Source organism: Phyllostomus discolor, chromosome 2, assembly GCF_004126475.2.
Source record: "Phyllostomus discolor isolate MPI-MPIP mPhyDis1 chromosome 2, mPhyDis1.pri.v3, whole genome shotgun sequence".
Lineage (NCBI taxonomy): Eukaryota > Metazoa > Chordata > Mammalia > Chiroptera > Phyllostomidae > Phyllostomus > Phyllostomus discolor.
Window position 1 is genome coordinate 178,088,825 of NC_040904.2, and position 16,409 is coordinate 178,105,233.

Sequence of the window (16,409 nt, forward strand, 5' to 3'; positions counted from 1 at the left end):
GACTACAGCGCACATGCTCAGTGAGTCATTTTCCGCTTTTCTCACATCTACGACTCAGTTTATTGCTAATGCTTTGAACTCTCTCATTTTATTTTTCTTGATTCTGTTTTAAAGGAGAGATTTAAGGAGGCCGAGGAAACATACCAGGCTGGGATAAAGAACTGTCCGGAGAGCTCGGACTTGTACAACAACTATGGAGTTTTCTTAGTCGACACTGGTAAGTGAAATTGAGGAGAACCTGTTCTGCTGAGATGAGGTGACACTCTCCAGCAGGACGACCACCACCCGAATAATGCCTCCGCAGGAAAGTCCGCTGGGCCTGGCGAGGCACTCACACCGTCGACAGTCACCGGGTGCCATGGGGCTGTCATTTCTCTAAATCTTCAGGCTCAGTTCTGTAAAATCGGCCCAGTTCTTATCATCGTATCTCTAGGGAAAACTGCCCAAGTGACAGGAAGTAGCCTTGATGATTAAAGAATCTTCTTTGAGTATCATTCATACACGTTTATAAATCTATGATAATGAAATGCCCCTCTGCAGTGATGCACACCCTGCTCTGAATGCGGGTGCTGGCAGATGGTAAATACTGTTCTGTAACTAATAAAAAGAGTCTCCAGAATTGTTTTTATTGTTCCTTATGTGATGTTCGTCTGAGGGCTGTATTATTGTAATTGATAGAGTACTCGTGTGTGACAGTGTTTTATAAAATACTCATATTCCATTTTATTTTATGAAAAACTTTATAGATTCTATTTTCTTTTTATTGTTATTATTGTTTTTCTATTACCATTGTCCCAGTCTTTCCCCCTTTGCCCTCCTCCTTGATGACTTGTGCCCCATGTACAGTTCATGTGCTGTGAGCACTTATAAAGAATGAAAAGGTATTTGAATTTAATGCAAACACCACTTTGTTTTCATTGACTGTTACAGTGCCTGCCCTACAATAAAATTTCATTGTAATTAATTTGTTTTTTGAAGATACTGGAAGTATCACAATTTACATTGTGATAACAATCTTTTATTTTTGCACATAAAATTGTTTTGTAGTGCCACCTGCTGGTTCGTTAGCAAAATAGTAATGAATCCCTGTAACAAAGGTATAAACATTGGGAGAGACCTCCTGTTGCCCTGGTTCAGTCCTCTTCCTTCTCTCCAACAACAAAACAAGTCCACCCCAATCCCTTAACCCCAGTTAATGACACTGTGTATCTTCCCACTGCTCCCCTTGTATTTGTGTTTTTATACTGGTGAAATTCTCCCCATGACCAGTAGTTTGCCACCTCCTACTTAAACTTGCATTCAAAGAAGGTGCCCTTGAGAAGATGTCTGTACAGGTAATAAACATCCCATCCCATTTAAAACATTAAACTCTTCTGCAGCCCAGTCACTCAGTTGTGATTTCACTGGGAAGCTTCTTTGGAGAACCTCACACACTCGAGAGACTTGATTCTAGCTCTGGCCTTCGGCCTCACATGCCCTGAGATCTTTGTCAGGTCTTGTAATGTCTTTGCATTTTAATGTCTGTATCTGTAAGTAATGATTTTGTTTATTCTGAAACAACTCTTAGATCCCAAAATGCAGCTAAGTGGTATCAAAAGGCAGCAAAATAGTATCAAAAATACCTGCAAAAACCATCTGGGATCACTTAAAGTGTTGTAAAATATACAATGTATTGGACGAATGCAAGGTAGCATTATTATTTTTAAAATAAATATCTTTTAAACAAAAATATATAATTAAACAAAAAATGTGATTAAATAAAACTTATTTAAAGCGATGTCTCAAATTACGATGTTGTGGTATAATAGTTGAGACAGACCCTTAAAAATTGCTTCAGGACAGTTTTCTTTGTATAATAGCCACTTCTATTTTTTTGTATAATGAATAGCAACATATCTTGATAAATAACAACCACTAATAATCTCAAAACATTTTAGCTAATGCAATGGTCAAAATAAACTTTGACTAAAATTATATATAACAAAAGATATAGGTTTTAATTCCTATTGGTTTGTTATTATTAATTTCTTCGGAAATGGGAAAGAATAGTGGAATGGTTCAAAGTTAGGCAGTGGCAAGGAGAAGAAGCCAAAATGCAAGGCAATTTACAAACTGAGTAATTGATGGTGTGACTGTAAGAAGAATGATGCATATCAGAAAATTAAAGAGCTCATGTGTGTTATAATTAAGGCATATTCTGCTCTTACCAATGCACCTGTGGTTATAGGCTCTCCAGAGAAGGCAGTGGTCCATTACCAGCAGGCCATCAGACTTAGCCCGAGTCACCACGTGGCCATGGTGAACCTGGGCAGACTCTACAGGTCTCTGGGAGACAACAGCATGGCTGAAGAGTGGTACAAACGGTAAAGTTCCTTTCCTTCACTTTGTAAGTTGCCCAAAGACCTCTGCAATTGCCCATCAATTTTTATTTAAAATTTACCTTATTTTTAAGTATAGTTGACATATGATGTTAGTTCCAGGTGTGTGACATAGTGACTCTGCCTTTATATACCTTACGATGGGATCACCACAATCAGGCTGGTTACTATCTATCACTGTACTAAGTTATTAGGGCGTTATTCACTATGTCATCAACTTTTTGGTTGGAACAGACATACTCTCAGAATACTAGTGAGTTTTGCCTGTGCAAGTAATACGGATTCTCATTGCCAAAGCAAACAGTACAGCACTGCTAATGGTACCCAGATAATGACTTTCTGGCCTGCTAGTTAAAACATGGTGCTAAACTGAGGTTGGAATTTAATTCCCACTGTTTTCTGAAGCTACAGACAGCAATCCAAACCATAAACAGCAGTTTCAAAAGTGGATGTAAATGACCTACTGTGCATGCAACAAAACAGGTCAATCACCATGAATGGAAAAGATTGTTGGAGCTCAGTTTCCATACTAGTGGGTCATTAGAGATTCTCTTAAGAGTCAGAGTATGGCACCATGATCTTTTTTTTTAACATTCTTTTTTTTTAGGATTTTATGTATTTATTTTTAGAGGAGGGGTGGGGGGGGAAGAGAGGGAGAGAAACATCAATGTGTGGTTGCCTTGTGCACGCCCCCTACTGGGGACCTGGCCCACAACCCAGGCTTGTACCCTAGACTGGGAATCGAACCTGCGACCCTTTGGTTCACAAGGTGGCACTGAATCCACTGAGCCACACCAGCCAGGGCTAAACATTCTTTTTGATATAAATAAACAGAGGCCATATTGGAGCAAAGTCTCAAACCTAAACAGTCACCCCTAAATCTAAGTTTTGACCTTTGGAAATGTACCTATTAGAAGAAAAGTGTTAATTCACCTTTCTTAAAACTCAGTGCCCTGAAGGTGGCACGCAACGCGGAGATACTATCACCTTTGGGAGCACTGTATTACAACACTGGCCGCTACGAAGAGGCTTTGCAGGTTTACCGGGAAGCTGCGGCGCTTCAGCCTTCTCACAAGGAACTCCGCCTCGCCCTGGTGAGTAGACGGACCAAAGAGAACGAAGCTGCAGAGCAGGCAGCTGAGGGAGCTATGGTCAGCAGGCCTCAGGGCTAGAATTGGAAATGCTATAATATATCAACTTATGAATATTCATGTAACCAATGTTAGAGCCATTCATACAAGACATGGACACTAAAAATACTTGTAAGACTTTGTCTTGAGACAATTTCAAACTTACGAATATTTGAAAGAATATTAAATAGCTCCCATATACTCTTTCATGCAGGTTGATCAGTTTTCAGCATTTTGATATATTCATTTAGCACCCTCTCATGTGAATGTGTGTGTGGAGATATATATGCATATTAGGCATGTGTGTGCATATACACAGTGGTGCATATACATATTATTAATAAATGCTATTTCTTCCTGAGCCCTGTGAGAATTACAGGTCTCATTTCTTTTATTTCTAAATACTTCAACATACATAGTTCTTAAGAAATAGGACATTCTCTAATATAACCAACCACAATATAGATTTCAAATTCAGGAAAATTAATAACAACAATATTTTTACTTCAGTTTTGGATCAATACTTTTCCTTTTCCTTAGATTTGCAGTACATCAAATTTATCTGGTTATGAACACAGGAATTAATTTCTCTTCTGACATAGTCAATACTTAGTCAATTTTTAAAAAAGGCATAAGTCATTTCATTGGATATCTTTAACATTCCTGCTATTCATGCAGAAACACATGCGTACACCTAAATAAAGAAACAACAAAAACTGCAGCCACATGCTGTAGCAGTTTATCTCTCTCTCTGAGTCACAAATAGATGCTGAGCAGTGTCGTTCGGGGTGTTTCCTAAGTGCCTCTTTTCAAGGATGCTGTATTTGATAAGGTGATAACTGTCTTCCAAACCAAGGCCAGTGTGGTTTTGCAGGCTCAGGTGTTGGCCATGATGGGTCAGACCAAGGAAGCCGAGAAGATGACCAACCACATTGTGTCGGAGGAGACTGGATGCCTCGAGTGCTATCGCCTGTTGTCAGCGATCTACAGCAAGCAGGAGAACCACGACAAGGTGGAGCACACTGGGGTGGTTTGGATTCGTGGGCAGACAGAGGGTGGCCCCTAAAATGGGTCCCAGCTGCACAAAACAAGGCTGAGTGGTCTTAGATGTCACCATCAGTTGGCATATCCCATCTATGGATGCTTTTCACAGACAGCCCTTTAACTTCTAAGATGCCCCTTGAAATAATAGGTGCTTGGCTCATGCTTAGTCTGAAGACTTTATGTGGCATTACCTCAGTTTGTTTTCAACTCACTCTAGGGAGATAAAGACTAACATCTGAATGCTTTATCCCTTTCCATGTTCTTTAAGCATGTTTTTATGGAATCCTTACAGCAGCCCTGTGAGGCAGGTCATTGACCCTATGTTGCAACTGTTGTAGCTTCTCTCCATTTTAATAGTTACATACCCAGTGAATTCATGAACTAATTCAACCAAATATTTATCGAATGCCTACTCTATGCCAAACCCTGTAGCAGGCACTAGGAATAAAGTGGTGTGACAAAAAAAAATCATGGTCCTTGTCCTCATGGAGTTTACAAAGAGAACACAAACAAGTAAGGACAAAGTCAATGTAGAATTCTGCAGTGCTCAGTGATGTCATAAAGAGTGACATGGTCCCTAACCAGGAAATAGTCAGGGGGCCTGAGTGGTCTGGGAGGTCAGGTTCCCTGCAGAGTGATGGGAAAGTGAGGGCAAAGTGATATATAAGAATTATTAGGCAAAAGGGGGACAGTGAAGAGCAGTCTGGGCAAGAAAAGCACATGCAAAGGCCCTGCGGTGGTGACGAGGAGCCTGTCCAAGGCCTGAGGGTGCAGGGTGCAGTGTGACCTGCGGCTGTGAATGTTTGCAGGACTAGACAGCAAGGCTTGGAACCAGGACAAAAGTTCTGTTCCCTGTTTGGGGAGATTCTTGGGGTTTTAAGCAGAAGAACAACATCATCAGGTGTGTGCTTTGAAGGGATCTCCAGCTGCGGGGGGCTGGAGCCATGCGTGTGCGGGGCAGAGTGAGCATCAGGCACCCGTGCAGGGGTGTGGGGGTGGTGCAGAGGACACGCAGTCAGGGCAGGACATCCAGTGCCGGATTTTGTTTTCTTCGAACTGGATCACACGACCCCCCTGTAAAGTGATTCAGGGACATTTCACTGTCACTAATGCAAATGGGAAACCTGGAGTTTAGGAAAAGTACTTTGTCAGAGCTCCATTTTCTCAGTGAGAACATCAGAGACAATGAAGAATTGATTGTCACCACACTAGCTCGTTCATAAGAACAAAAAGTATACATTTTATCATTTAAATTAGTTTTTCTTTATCTAATCTGCATTTATTCCGTCTTCATTTCCAATTTATGCAGGCACTTGATGCTATAGACAAGGCTCTCCAGCTGAAACCAAAGGACCCTAAAGTCGTTTCTGAACTTTTTTTCACAAAAGGAAATCAACTAAGAGAGCAGAACCTTCTGGACAAAGCTTTTGAGGTACAAACATTTAATAAAATTATGTTATTAAATTCACGCATTAAAATTAATTCTCCCTCAAATTTTAATGAAGCATATGCAGTAGAGTCTAAGATCATTGGCAGGTTTGTGAGTTTTCTGATGAACCAACGTGACATAAGTTAATTTCTTATAATTGAGCTTCGGGTTTTTGACCACTCAGCATCCTGCCATACCTCTTCATTATTTCCTGAATTATCACCTTTAACTTACATTTGAGGCATTTATATTTTACCTCCAAACTGGCTTCTCTCTCTCCCCCAAACTCTCTCACTCTTCTTTTCTGTTTGTCTTCAGTCACCATCTCTTCCAGCTGCACGGCTGCTGGAATAGCTCTAGGCGTTTCCGCATGTCCTTGTAACACCCTCTCCTCCCCTCAAGGATGCCTACTCATCCACTGACTCACAGCCCATGTCCTCCTCCCTCCAGAAGCCCTCTGGACTGTCCTTTCTCCCCATGACCTTGATTCCTCGGAACTCTTAAAACACTTACTGTCTTTACCAGTCACTTGAAAGTGCCATGTAACACATTGTACTGGCAGGTCCTTTCTTGCTCCCCTCCCCTGCCCCTGTGTGTACAATATACATGCATTTGGGCCCCCTGATTGGACTTTTCCTCATGCAAAGGGCCTGCTTCCTTCTGTCGTTAAAATATAATATGTCATATCTTATAACTGTCTGGCATGTGCAGCTTTGGAATTCAATTGATGCACAATTTGAAATCAAAAAGACATTTACAAGTATAAGCAGAAATATTATAGATGTCATACATTTTCCTTGTGCCTGGTAAAGCCACAAGTTGTAATTAATGCAGTAAAAAAATGTATACTAAATATATCATGGGAAAGGAAACTTTCAAATGCTGTAACTGTTTTTAAAAATAGACAGTGAGTGGCTTTTAAAATGTTATTGGAAAATATATGTGAAAAACTAATTTGAATGTGAACGCTTCAAACAGAAATGGTAGCGTATTTCTCTACGCTACCCAATTTGCTACCCAAAAATGCCCAATTGCAGAAATTGTGCATTTTTCTCTGCCTTGTGAACATTTTCAATTCTTAAGTTATTTACAACTAAAATAACAGTTTAATGACAAATTAATGATAATTATGAATATATGGAGTCTTGATCTGCATTTATATATTGTACAGAAAACAAAAGTATTGTCTAGTTGCTGGACCAGGGGATCAAATAATCATCATAGAAAAGATGTATTTCTGAAGAGTAGGAGTAAAGCCATTACCTAGTAATAACCCCTAAATGTGTAGGCACTTTTATGGGTGACTCACACATATGACATACGTTAGTCTTCACCACAGTCATATAAGAAAGTCATGGTCATTGTCACCTTTCCAGTTGAAAACATTGAGAATCAGAGGTCATGTAACTTGCTCAAGGTCGTGCAGAGGATATGAGCTGCAGCCAGGAGCTGAATCTACACCCCACCTACACTACAGCCTAGCTCAGCTGATAGAAGTTAAGATGTATTCTTTATTTTAGCAGCTTTTTAACAGCATATAGTTTCTTAATATTTGCTCTTCTAAAACTAAAGCAGAGGAGGGATGGACAAATTCTTAACACTTAGGAATCCGATCGATTTTCATTCTATTTGCTAATGAAAATAGCAGGGAGCATTGAACTATACATATACATACTTAGTTTTGTCGTTGAACACTTTTTTAAAAGATTTTATTTCTTTATTTTTAGAGAGAGGAGGAAGGAGAGAGACAGAGAAGGAGGGAAACAGCAATTGGCTGCCTCTCGCATATACCCCAACTGGGGATCTGGCCTGCAACCCAGGCATGGGCCCTGACTGGGAATCAAACTGGCAACCTTTCAGTCTGCAGGCCAGTGCTCAATCCACTGAGCCACACCAGCCAGGACATTACTGAACACTTTGTAAAGGCAGCACTCGTAGCCTGTAGTTTTATTTAAGATAACTACTCTTAAAATCAAGACTCTGTGCTGAGCATTCCTTTGATGCAAAGCAACATGAAAAATATTAAAAATATATCTCATAAATATTACGGCTAATTGGAAAAATGTTAGTCTGGTAAAACAAAATATTCGAGGGCTAAGCAATTGTCTTCAAACATTGCAGACCTTTCGTATGGAAGAAAAAGAAAAGAAAGGTTTTCTAATGATTAAAACTATCCCCCAGTAAAACAGACGTCCTTAGAGAGGCAATGAGCACCCTGTGCCTCCAAGAATTTCAGCACAGGTCAAAGACCAGGCCAGTGATATTCTGAAAGGGGTTATTACAGTAAGGTTAATCTGTTTAGGAAACAACTCTAAGGTCCTATGATTATAAACACATTTTTCTTACAAACTCCATTTATAGTGAAAAAGGCCAAAAAGCACCATTTTCTTGCAGGTCAAGGCCAGCGGGAAATGATTCACTGTAATAGAAATCCCCTAGATTTCCTGCAGGCGTCTTCAAGTCTCAAGTCCAGACATTAGTTCTGCAAGGAAATTACACATTTCAGTTTCCTCTACTTCAGAGTCGTCAATGTTAAAAAACAATAGGAATAAACGGGGCCTCTGTGAACTAGAAGTGGCTGTTCATTTTCTTAACCACTTACATGTTCACATAGGAAGCAGGTGGTTTCCACACTCACATAGCGTTGCAGGCGGGCCCTCGTTTCTCAACCTGAAGGTGTTTCTCATATGTTCAGAGCTACAGAGCTGCCGTGGACCTGAACCCAGACCAAGCCCAGGCCTGGATGAACATGGGGGGCATCCAGCACATCAAGGTAGGAAGTAACTCACTCCCCTGTGAACTGCGTTTCCCATTCGTGTTTTCTGGATCTGTCTTTCTTCTCTCTTGAAAGGCTGAGGAACTATTATTCATTTACTCTTCGAATTATGTGAATACCCAAAACATAATTGTTTAAAGGTAAAATTAGCACAGTTTATGTTCACTTTGTGTTATCTAGATATTCAATATCATGAAGCCATTTTAAAAATAAATCTATATAAATTAGGTCCCATGATTTTATCATAAAGAAAATCATATGAACCGTTATTTTAAATTTAGTGGTACTTACCCTTGAATTGGTATCTGGAAGTTAAAGGATCTATTGAGTGTTATTTTAAAATGGAGCAAATACCCTGATAAAAATTAATATATCCTTTTTCATCTTTGATAATATCATGTATTAGGTTGAACAATATAAAATTGCCATGTTTGTAGTTTAAAAATGGTCTAATATCAGTGAATCATGTGATACAATCCAATATGGACCAGGCACATGACTTGGATGTGGTCATTTTTACATTTTTTTAAATGTGAGTAGAGTTGGCATACAACATTATATTAGTTTCAGGTATACAGTATAGTGACGTGACATTTATATACCTTACAGTGTGATCACCACACAAAGTCTAGTAACCATCTGTTGCTAGGTAAAGTTATTGCAAATATTAATGATATTTCCCTTATCAGGGATAATCCCTAGCAGGGTTATCATTATGAGGCCTTCAAGGACAATCGTTAGCTTTCTGTGTCTTTTGCATTACCGGGTAGTGTGTGCGTGCCTCGGGTGCCTGAGCCTCACTCCCTGCCCGAGCCCGGGTGAAGCTCAGGAAGGCCCGAGGGCCGTGGTAAGGATGGGAGTGGAATGAGGCTTTTCGAGAAGGTGGCACCGGGGGACAGAGAGAAGGGAGTTGTCTCTTCTTGCTTGCACTACTTGGTCATACTACTTGGTAATAAAAGATGATATTTTCATGAAGTATTATGGATGCATGGATAGACAAGAAAAGCTACGATACATTCTCTTTTTTCAATCAGTTTATTTTTTATTGTATTTTTTCCTATTACCATTTATCCCCTTTATACCTTCCTCCACCTCCACCCACCGCCTTCCCCAGCCCACCACACAAGTCACCACACTGTTGTTTGTGTCCATGAGTTCTTTTTCTTTTTGGCTCAATCCCTCCACCCCCACTACACCCACCACCCAGAGCTGTCAGCCTGCTGTATGTTAGTTCAGTTCATTCATTACATTCCACATGAGTGAAATCATATGGTATTTGTTTTTCTCTGACTGGCTTACTTCACTTAACATAATGTTCTCCAGGTCCACCCATGCTGTTGAAAACGGTAAAATTTTCTTCCTTTTTACAGCCAAATAATATTACATTTTGTAAATGTACTATAGTTGTTTTATCCACTCACTACTGATAAACACTTGGGAATAAACAGTAGGTTAGATGGTATAATACGTTCTTTATAATCATTGTTGCATCAACTGGGCCATATAGTAGAGTACTATTTTCAGTACTGCCTTATGACATTAATGCGTTTTCTAGAACAGCACTGTCCAATAGAACTTTCTGCAATGATGGAAATGTTCTATATCCAAGGCAGCAGCCAGCCACTAGACGTGGCTGTCAAGTATTTGAAATGTGGTTGGTGCAAATGAGCAACCGAATTCTTATTTAGTAATAAATGAAATTGCCACATGTGACTAGTGGCTATCATAGTAAATAGCACATTTCTAAAAACTGGGTAATTTTCCCTGGCTTGTGTAGTTCAGTGGGTTGAGCGTGAGCCTGTGAACCAAAGGATCACTGGTTTGATTCCCAATGAGGGCACATGCCTGGGTTGTGGGCCAGGTCCCTGGTAGAAGGCACCTGAGAGGCAACCACACATTGATATTTCTCTCCCTCTCTTTTCCCTCCCTTCTCCTATCTCTAAAGATAAATAAATAAAGTCTTTAAAAAATAAAAATTGGATAATTCACATTCCCTACCTGGCATCTAGGAATTGGGTACATTGAATTAAGCGATATAACTTGTTTCTTAAAATAAGGCTTCCATTTTAATCAGGAAAAGAGCAGTTTGAGGGGGGAAAAGTAACTACATCTAGAAGGAGATTCCAGCTCATCAGGCAGAGGCCTAAATTAAGAGGATCCTCTTGAAAGACAATTTCAAAGTCAACTACAGTAGAAACATATTTTGAGGTCAGTTTAGGGACCACATACATTCTGTTGTTTGCATGTGTGTGCTAAGTAAGCTTAATAAACACCAGAAGATACTTGGAAGATAAATGCTTGAGTTAAAAAAATTAATGTTGCAAATCCAGGTTTTCATTTGTCCAGAATTCTGTTTAGCCTCTTATCAGAACCAGTGTTAATAATCAGAAATATCTTCATTGTGCACATGCCAGATTCTGGATTCCCGGTGTACAATTTCCTGTTCAGCCATCTACACTCTCCTTCTCACCAATGTAGCAAGCGAATGCTAAAAGAAACATACGGTGTTTACATGGAGCGTGGATAGTTATTTAGTAATAACAATAATGTTATTTAGCCAAGACATGGACACAAGCCCAAATATGAGTGGATAAAACAACTATGGGACATTTACACAGTGGAATACTACTTGGCCATAAAAAAGAAAAAAATTTTACCCTTTGAAACAGCATGGATGGACCTAAAGAATGTTACATAAGTGAAATAAGCCAGTAAGAGAAAGAAAAATACCATATAATTTCATTCATATGTAGAATATAATGAACAAATGAACTAACAGACAAAATAGGGACAAGCTCATAGATAGAGAGCAGGATGACAGCTATGGAGGGATGGTGAGGGGTGGAGGGATTGAGCAAAAAGGAAAAAGGATTCATGGACATGGACAAAAGTGTGGTGATTGCAGGGGGAGGGGTTGTAAGGAGGTTAAATGGTAATGAAAAAAATCCAATAAAAATTTTTTAAACAGAAAAAAAAATAATAATAATGATAATATCAGATTGAGTGCTCCCTATGTGTTAGATAGTGTCTAAGCTCTTGACACATATTAAATCATTTGGAAGACAGCTAAGTATTCAATAAATATGAGTTGCATTGCTACATAGTACATTTGCTCTGAGAGAATACTATTTTAAATTTGATGGAAATTCAGAGAGTAACTGGTTTTCACCTACATGGAACTGTAACTGAATTAAGTAGAGCAAATGTATAGTTTTTGGAATGGAGAGATTTCTAACAGTCTTAGACTGAGACTTGGCAATACCCATTTTTGAGCAGAAAACAGGCTAGAGAAAGTTAATAATTGTGACTAGTTTGCCAGGGACCATCTGGAACCAGGTACACATGGCTGCTGTCAGGGAGGCATTGAGCAAACCAGATCTGGCCAACAGAGGGTGGAGACGTGTTTTTAGCCGTCGGGAGTGACATGCCTGCTCTCCTGATTTAAAGGTATCCAAGAGGTGCATATGGTCACACACCTTGAGTACTGGAAAAATGTGATTCCATAGTCTTATCAGTTCTGTTCATTTTATAAAAATTTATATTTGCTTTAAAGGCTGTATTAGGCAAAAACTGCAGGTTTTGTTTTAATTTGAAGATTAAAATAGCTTCTACCACTAAGGAGCTATTGTGGATCCCTAAACTAGTTATTTTTGTATTATTACTGTTGAAGTTTCAAAAACATTTCCCCACACACACTCTCTCCCCCCCCACTTTTCTCTCTCTCTCTCTCTCTCCACCCCTCCCCTCAATTTATCCTGACATGCACAGCTCCATCTCATCACAAACGAACAGTGCTAACCCTATGAAATGATAGGCTCATACCCTGCCTTAAGTACAATTGAAAATCTGTTTTCTGCCTTTTAACCTTATGTCATAAGTTCTTTCCTTCACATTCTCCAGCTGGACTGGTACTTAAAAAAATGGGTTCTCCAAAAGCGCCAACAGAGAAGGGTAAAATTACTTATGCAGACAGGGTTTCTTTATGGGGACATGAATGTTAAACAGGGTGAAATGCTCTGTTTCCTAGTCTCTCCATTCTTCAACAGAGCGTTCTGGTGGATCACATTATTCTCTTTTTTTCAACAGGGAAACTATGTGTCCGCAAGAGGTTATTATGAGAGAGCCTTACAGCTGGTTCCAGACAGCAAACTGCTGCGGGAGAACCTCGCCAAACTGGATCGCCTAGAAAAACGATTACAAGAAGTTCGAGAAAAAGATCAAACGTAGCAGCTTTTGGCCTGCTCTCCAGGGACACTTGCTGGTACCTCTGGAGGAGGAAGCAGTGACAGAGGCCTTGCTGTGACATCAGCAAGGGGGACAGACACACAGTGAGGCTTCCCTCTTGCTCCCTGCCCAGGATGCCGCATTCGGAGACACTCACTGGTAGCCCTGTGCTGAGGGGCTGGCATTCTCATGAAAAAAAGATAAAAAGAGCAAGCAAGGCAAGGAGGTCTGAGAGGGAAGGCATACAACAACTATACATTTTACAGATTTTTTTTTTGGCTTTAACTTCAGATTTTCCTCCAGATATTTCTCTGTGGTTGCAACCCAAACATCTGGTTCTTTTTCTAGTTTCAACTTTTATGTCCCAGAAATACAGAAGTTGGAAATGCTATGAAGCCAGAGCATTGCTTCGTCATGGAATATTTCAAAGAGGACAAATCCTCTAAGATAAGCCATTTGGGAACTTCTATCAAGAGGCAGCTCATTTAATTCTCCAGAACCAGAAAGGAGTATCGAATAATTTCTGTAGAACCTTCTGGAATTTGTGGAAAAAGGGGCTGTTGTTAAGTGAGCTGGATCCGATATTCCCCTAAGCATATTGCTAGAGCCCTACTGAGCAGTAATCGAAATTCCACTCTGATGCAAACTTTCCCATTGCCTAACCCATCAAACGGGAAGCTTCTGGAATTGTGTGTGGATATTCTTACCCCTAGGGGAATGTCAAGGATCTTGGTACCCCTAATTCTTTATTGAAAACCCAAAATTATTTTAATTTTATTACAAATACTACTAGAGTAGTGGTTCTGCTCTATAATTTCAAAAGTGCTTTTAAAATCATAAATGTTTCCACCTCCACATATATTGTTATTTTGGTGGAGAAAAACAGTATATTCTACATGAAAATTATTAAAGATATTAACTGAGAGAAATGTTCTACTACATTGTTACTTAACATTTAGACATCATGAGATTTATTATTTTTGACAAATATATTGAACCATTTCAGAATCTTTACAATATAACACAGAAATCTTCATAGACTTTAAATGGAAAGAGAGCTTTATTGATTTGTCTTCCTAGGCTTAATGAGAATTCTATGCTTAGACCATGAGTAGTGTAAACCCAAAATTCATTATTAATTAATTATTTTTTATCAAATTACTTATTAATTTTTAATTTTGGAGAATTCATGGAAAATGCTCAAAAATCTAGAAAAATCTAAATTCATAACTTAAAATATATATTTATATTTAAAAATAAGGAAGGCAAAATTGAACTTACGAATTGACAGTTATTTTTTAGTGTTATTTATTTTATAACTTATAAAATATTTAATATATACACAGTTTTTTCATTGTACATAGTGGTTTTAATAGTGGCTTTTTTAAACTTATCATACACAAATTATAAATCTAAATTACAAAGTAGTTAAGTTTTAACAGCACTTCAAAAACGTTGTAGTAATTATTCAATTGCTAAAGTCAAAGAAATTAGGGCTCAGCCTACAGTGCTTGGGTAGTAGTATATTTTGGTATATATTTTGAAATTGGAACACTTGATTTTATTTTGAAAAATTAAAAAATCAAAAAACTCTGGGCAGTGCTCTTCATGGTCCTGAGCCAGGTTCCGTAGAGATACAGTAGTTTGAAGGCACACATATTTCCCATGTTTAGGCTAAGATGTGGTTAAAAAAAAAAACAAAAAAAAAACTTCTTAGCTTCTTTTTTAACCAGTTCAGGAAGCAGTGACCCCATATTTTGGTGGGAGGAGGGGGAGGAGGGCCAAGGTAAATCTAGATAAAAGGAAGAAAAACTTCTTTAGAGAGAGATAATGGAGAAAGAGAAGATATAAGGAATATTTTAAATGGGAAGAATTACAGAAATGACCTTAGCATGCACTTGCATGTGCATCAATAATCCAATAGCATTTATATGACCACTATGATCTTCCATTTCTAATACTCTTTTAAAGTTGTGTATCATAAACTTATCTAAAATTTTATTTAAAATATTTTTCTTCCCCCTCAAATATATTGCTATAGTCCTAAGGCCAAGAAAGGTACTACAGTATGTTGGAGTATATGCTGTTATTATACCCACCCCCAAAATGAAAAATATGAAGCTCTAGCTAAAACTGATATCTAGGACTTTAGTCACAACTGTTTAGAGTGATCTGTAACCAAAACTCACACAAGGTTGGTGGAAAGACCAAACCCCAAATTTGGAAAAGCAGTTATGCCTTACTTGAAGTGCTGCGAAAGCTTCGAGAGCGCATCTGTAGGATTAGTTGAAATGGCAATGACTTTCCAACATGTCTGGGAGAGAAGGTCACATGGCCTTTGGGAGCCTCCGCCCACCAACTTTTGGGTGCTTTTCTCCCCGCCCCCAACTCCTTGTCTGTTCCTCTCTTCCCAGTCTCTTCCTCCCTACCTGCTTTCTATCCCCCTCTCTCCTTTTCTCCTTTTGTCTGCAAATGCTGCCATCTCTTCAAATATTACAATTTAGCACTATTGGCATCAGACATTTTTTGTCCTCAGTTAATACTGTCACTGAGATGTGGCCAAGGAAATAATTTTTATAGTTGAAATGGTGCCTATAAGAAAATAAATCACATGTTATTTTTTCAAAGATATTAAGTATATTTTGTAACTATTTTCATTTGGTCCTTGTAACATGAAATAATATGTGGGACCCACGCTTATCAAAATTAAAGCTGAGTTGCTGGCGAGTCCTGGAGCTGTGCCCAGGTTGCCCTCCAGCCAGCAGGACAGGCTTGGGAGAGCCAGCTGTACCACCGTGCCGCCTGCGCTGCCCCTCAGGGTCCTGTGCTCAGAAGCACTTTATGCTTGGTTGCATACCCTGCTTGAAATTCCTGATATTTTAAACAGGAGTCCTGCAGTTTCATTTTGTTCTGGGTCCTTAAATACGTAGCAGGTGCTGGGTAGGAGGTAAGGTGGCTGAGGACAAGACAGGGGCTGCTTTAAACTGGCTGAACACTGGATCCAATGATTAGAGTTTCTGTTGTGATTCTGCTGCTCTGAGAATCATTTGCTGTTTTTACTCAGCTGCATTAGAGTTCCTTGTGCACACATCTCCACCCTCCTACTGCCTATCTGTCTAACCTATTCTTCAGTCCTACCTGGAATCAGTCAGTTCTCTTTGCCTTCAAAACCCCGTTACGTGGCAGCCCCCTAACGTGGGGCCATGGAATGGCTTTACCAGCTTATCTCAACCTTAAGAATTGTTCAGGAGTTTAAAATGTGACTCAGATGTTTTCGGTTTGTTAATGGCGATTGTAAAACATGGTTCAGTGATATAACACGGGTGAACTAAACCAAAGATTTAAATAACTTGGAGGAAGAAAAACTTATTTTAGAAAATCCTGATTCTAACACACAGTGAGGCTGGAGAGCCACCAGTGGCTAACAA

At 39.2% G+C, this 16,409-nt stretch overlaps 1 protein-coding gene across 2 annotated transcripts in view; it reads left to right on the forward strand.

Annotated features, from left to right (window-relative positions):
• Positions 1–14,679, forward strand: part of TMTC1 (transmembrane O-mannosyltransferase targeting cadherins 1) — a 234,511-nt gene extending 219,832 nt beyond the window's left edge. For both annotated transcript variants that reach the window (XM_036019208.1, XM_028533351.2), the window contains exons 14-20: positions 115–217; positions 2,228–2,363; positions 3,328–3,472; positions 4,383–4,520; positions 5,862–5,984; positions 8,677–8,754; positions 12,844–14,679. In XM_036019208.1, the coding sequence (XP_035875101.1) occupies positions 115–217; positions 2,228–2,363; positions 3,328–3,472; positions 4,383–4,520; positions 5,862–5,984; positions 8,677–8,754; positions 12,844–12,984 (864 nt within the window). In that variant the 3' untranslated portion in view covers positions 12,985–14,679. The remainder of the gene's footprint in view (positions 1–114; positions 218–2,227; positions 2,364–3,327; positions 3,473–4,382; positions 4,521–5,861; positions 5,985–8,676; positions 8,755–12,843) is intronic.
• Positions 14,680–16,409: the final 1,730 nt, after the last annotated feature.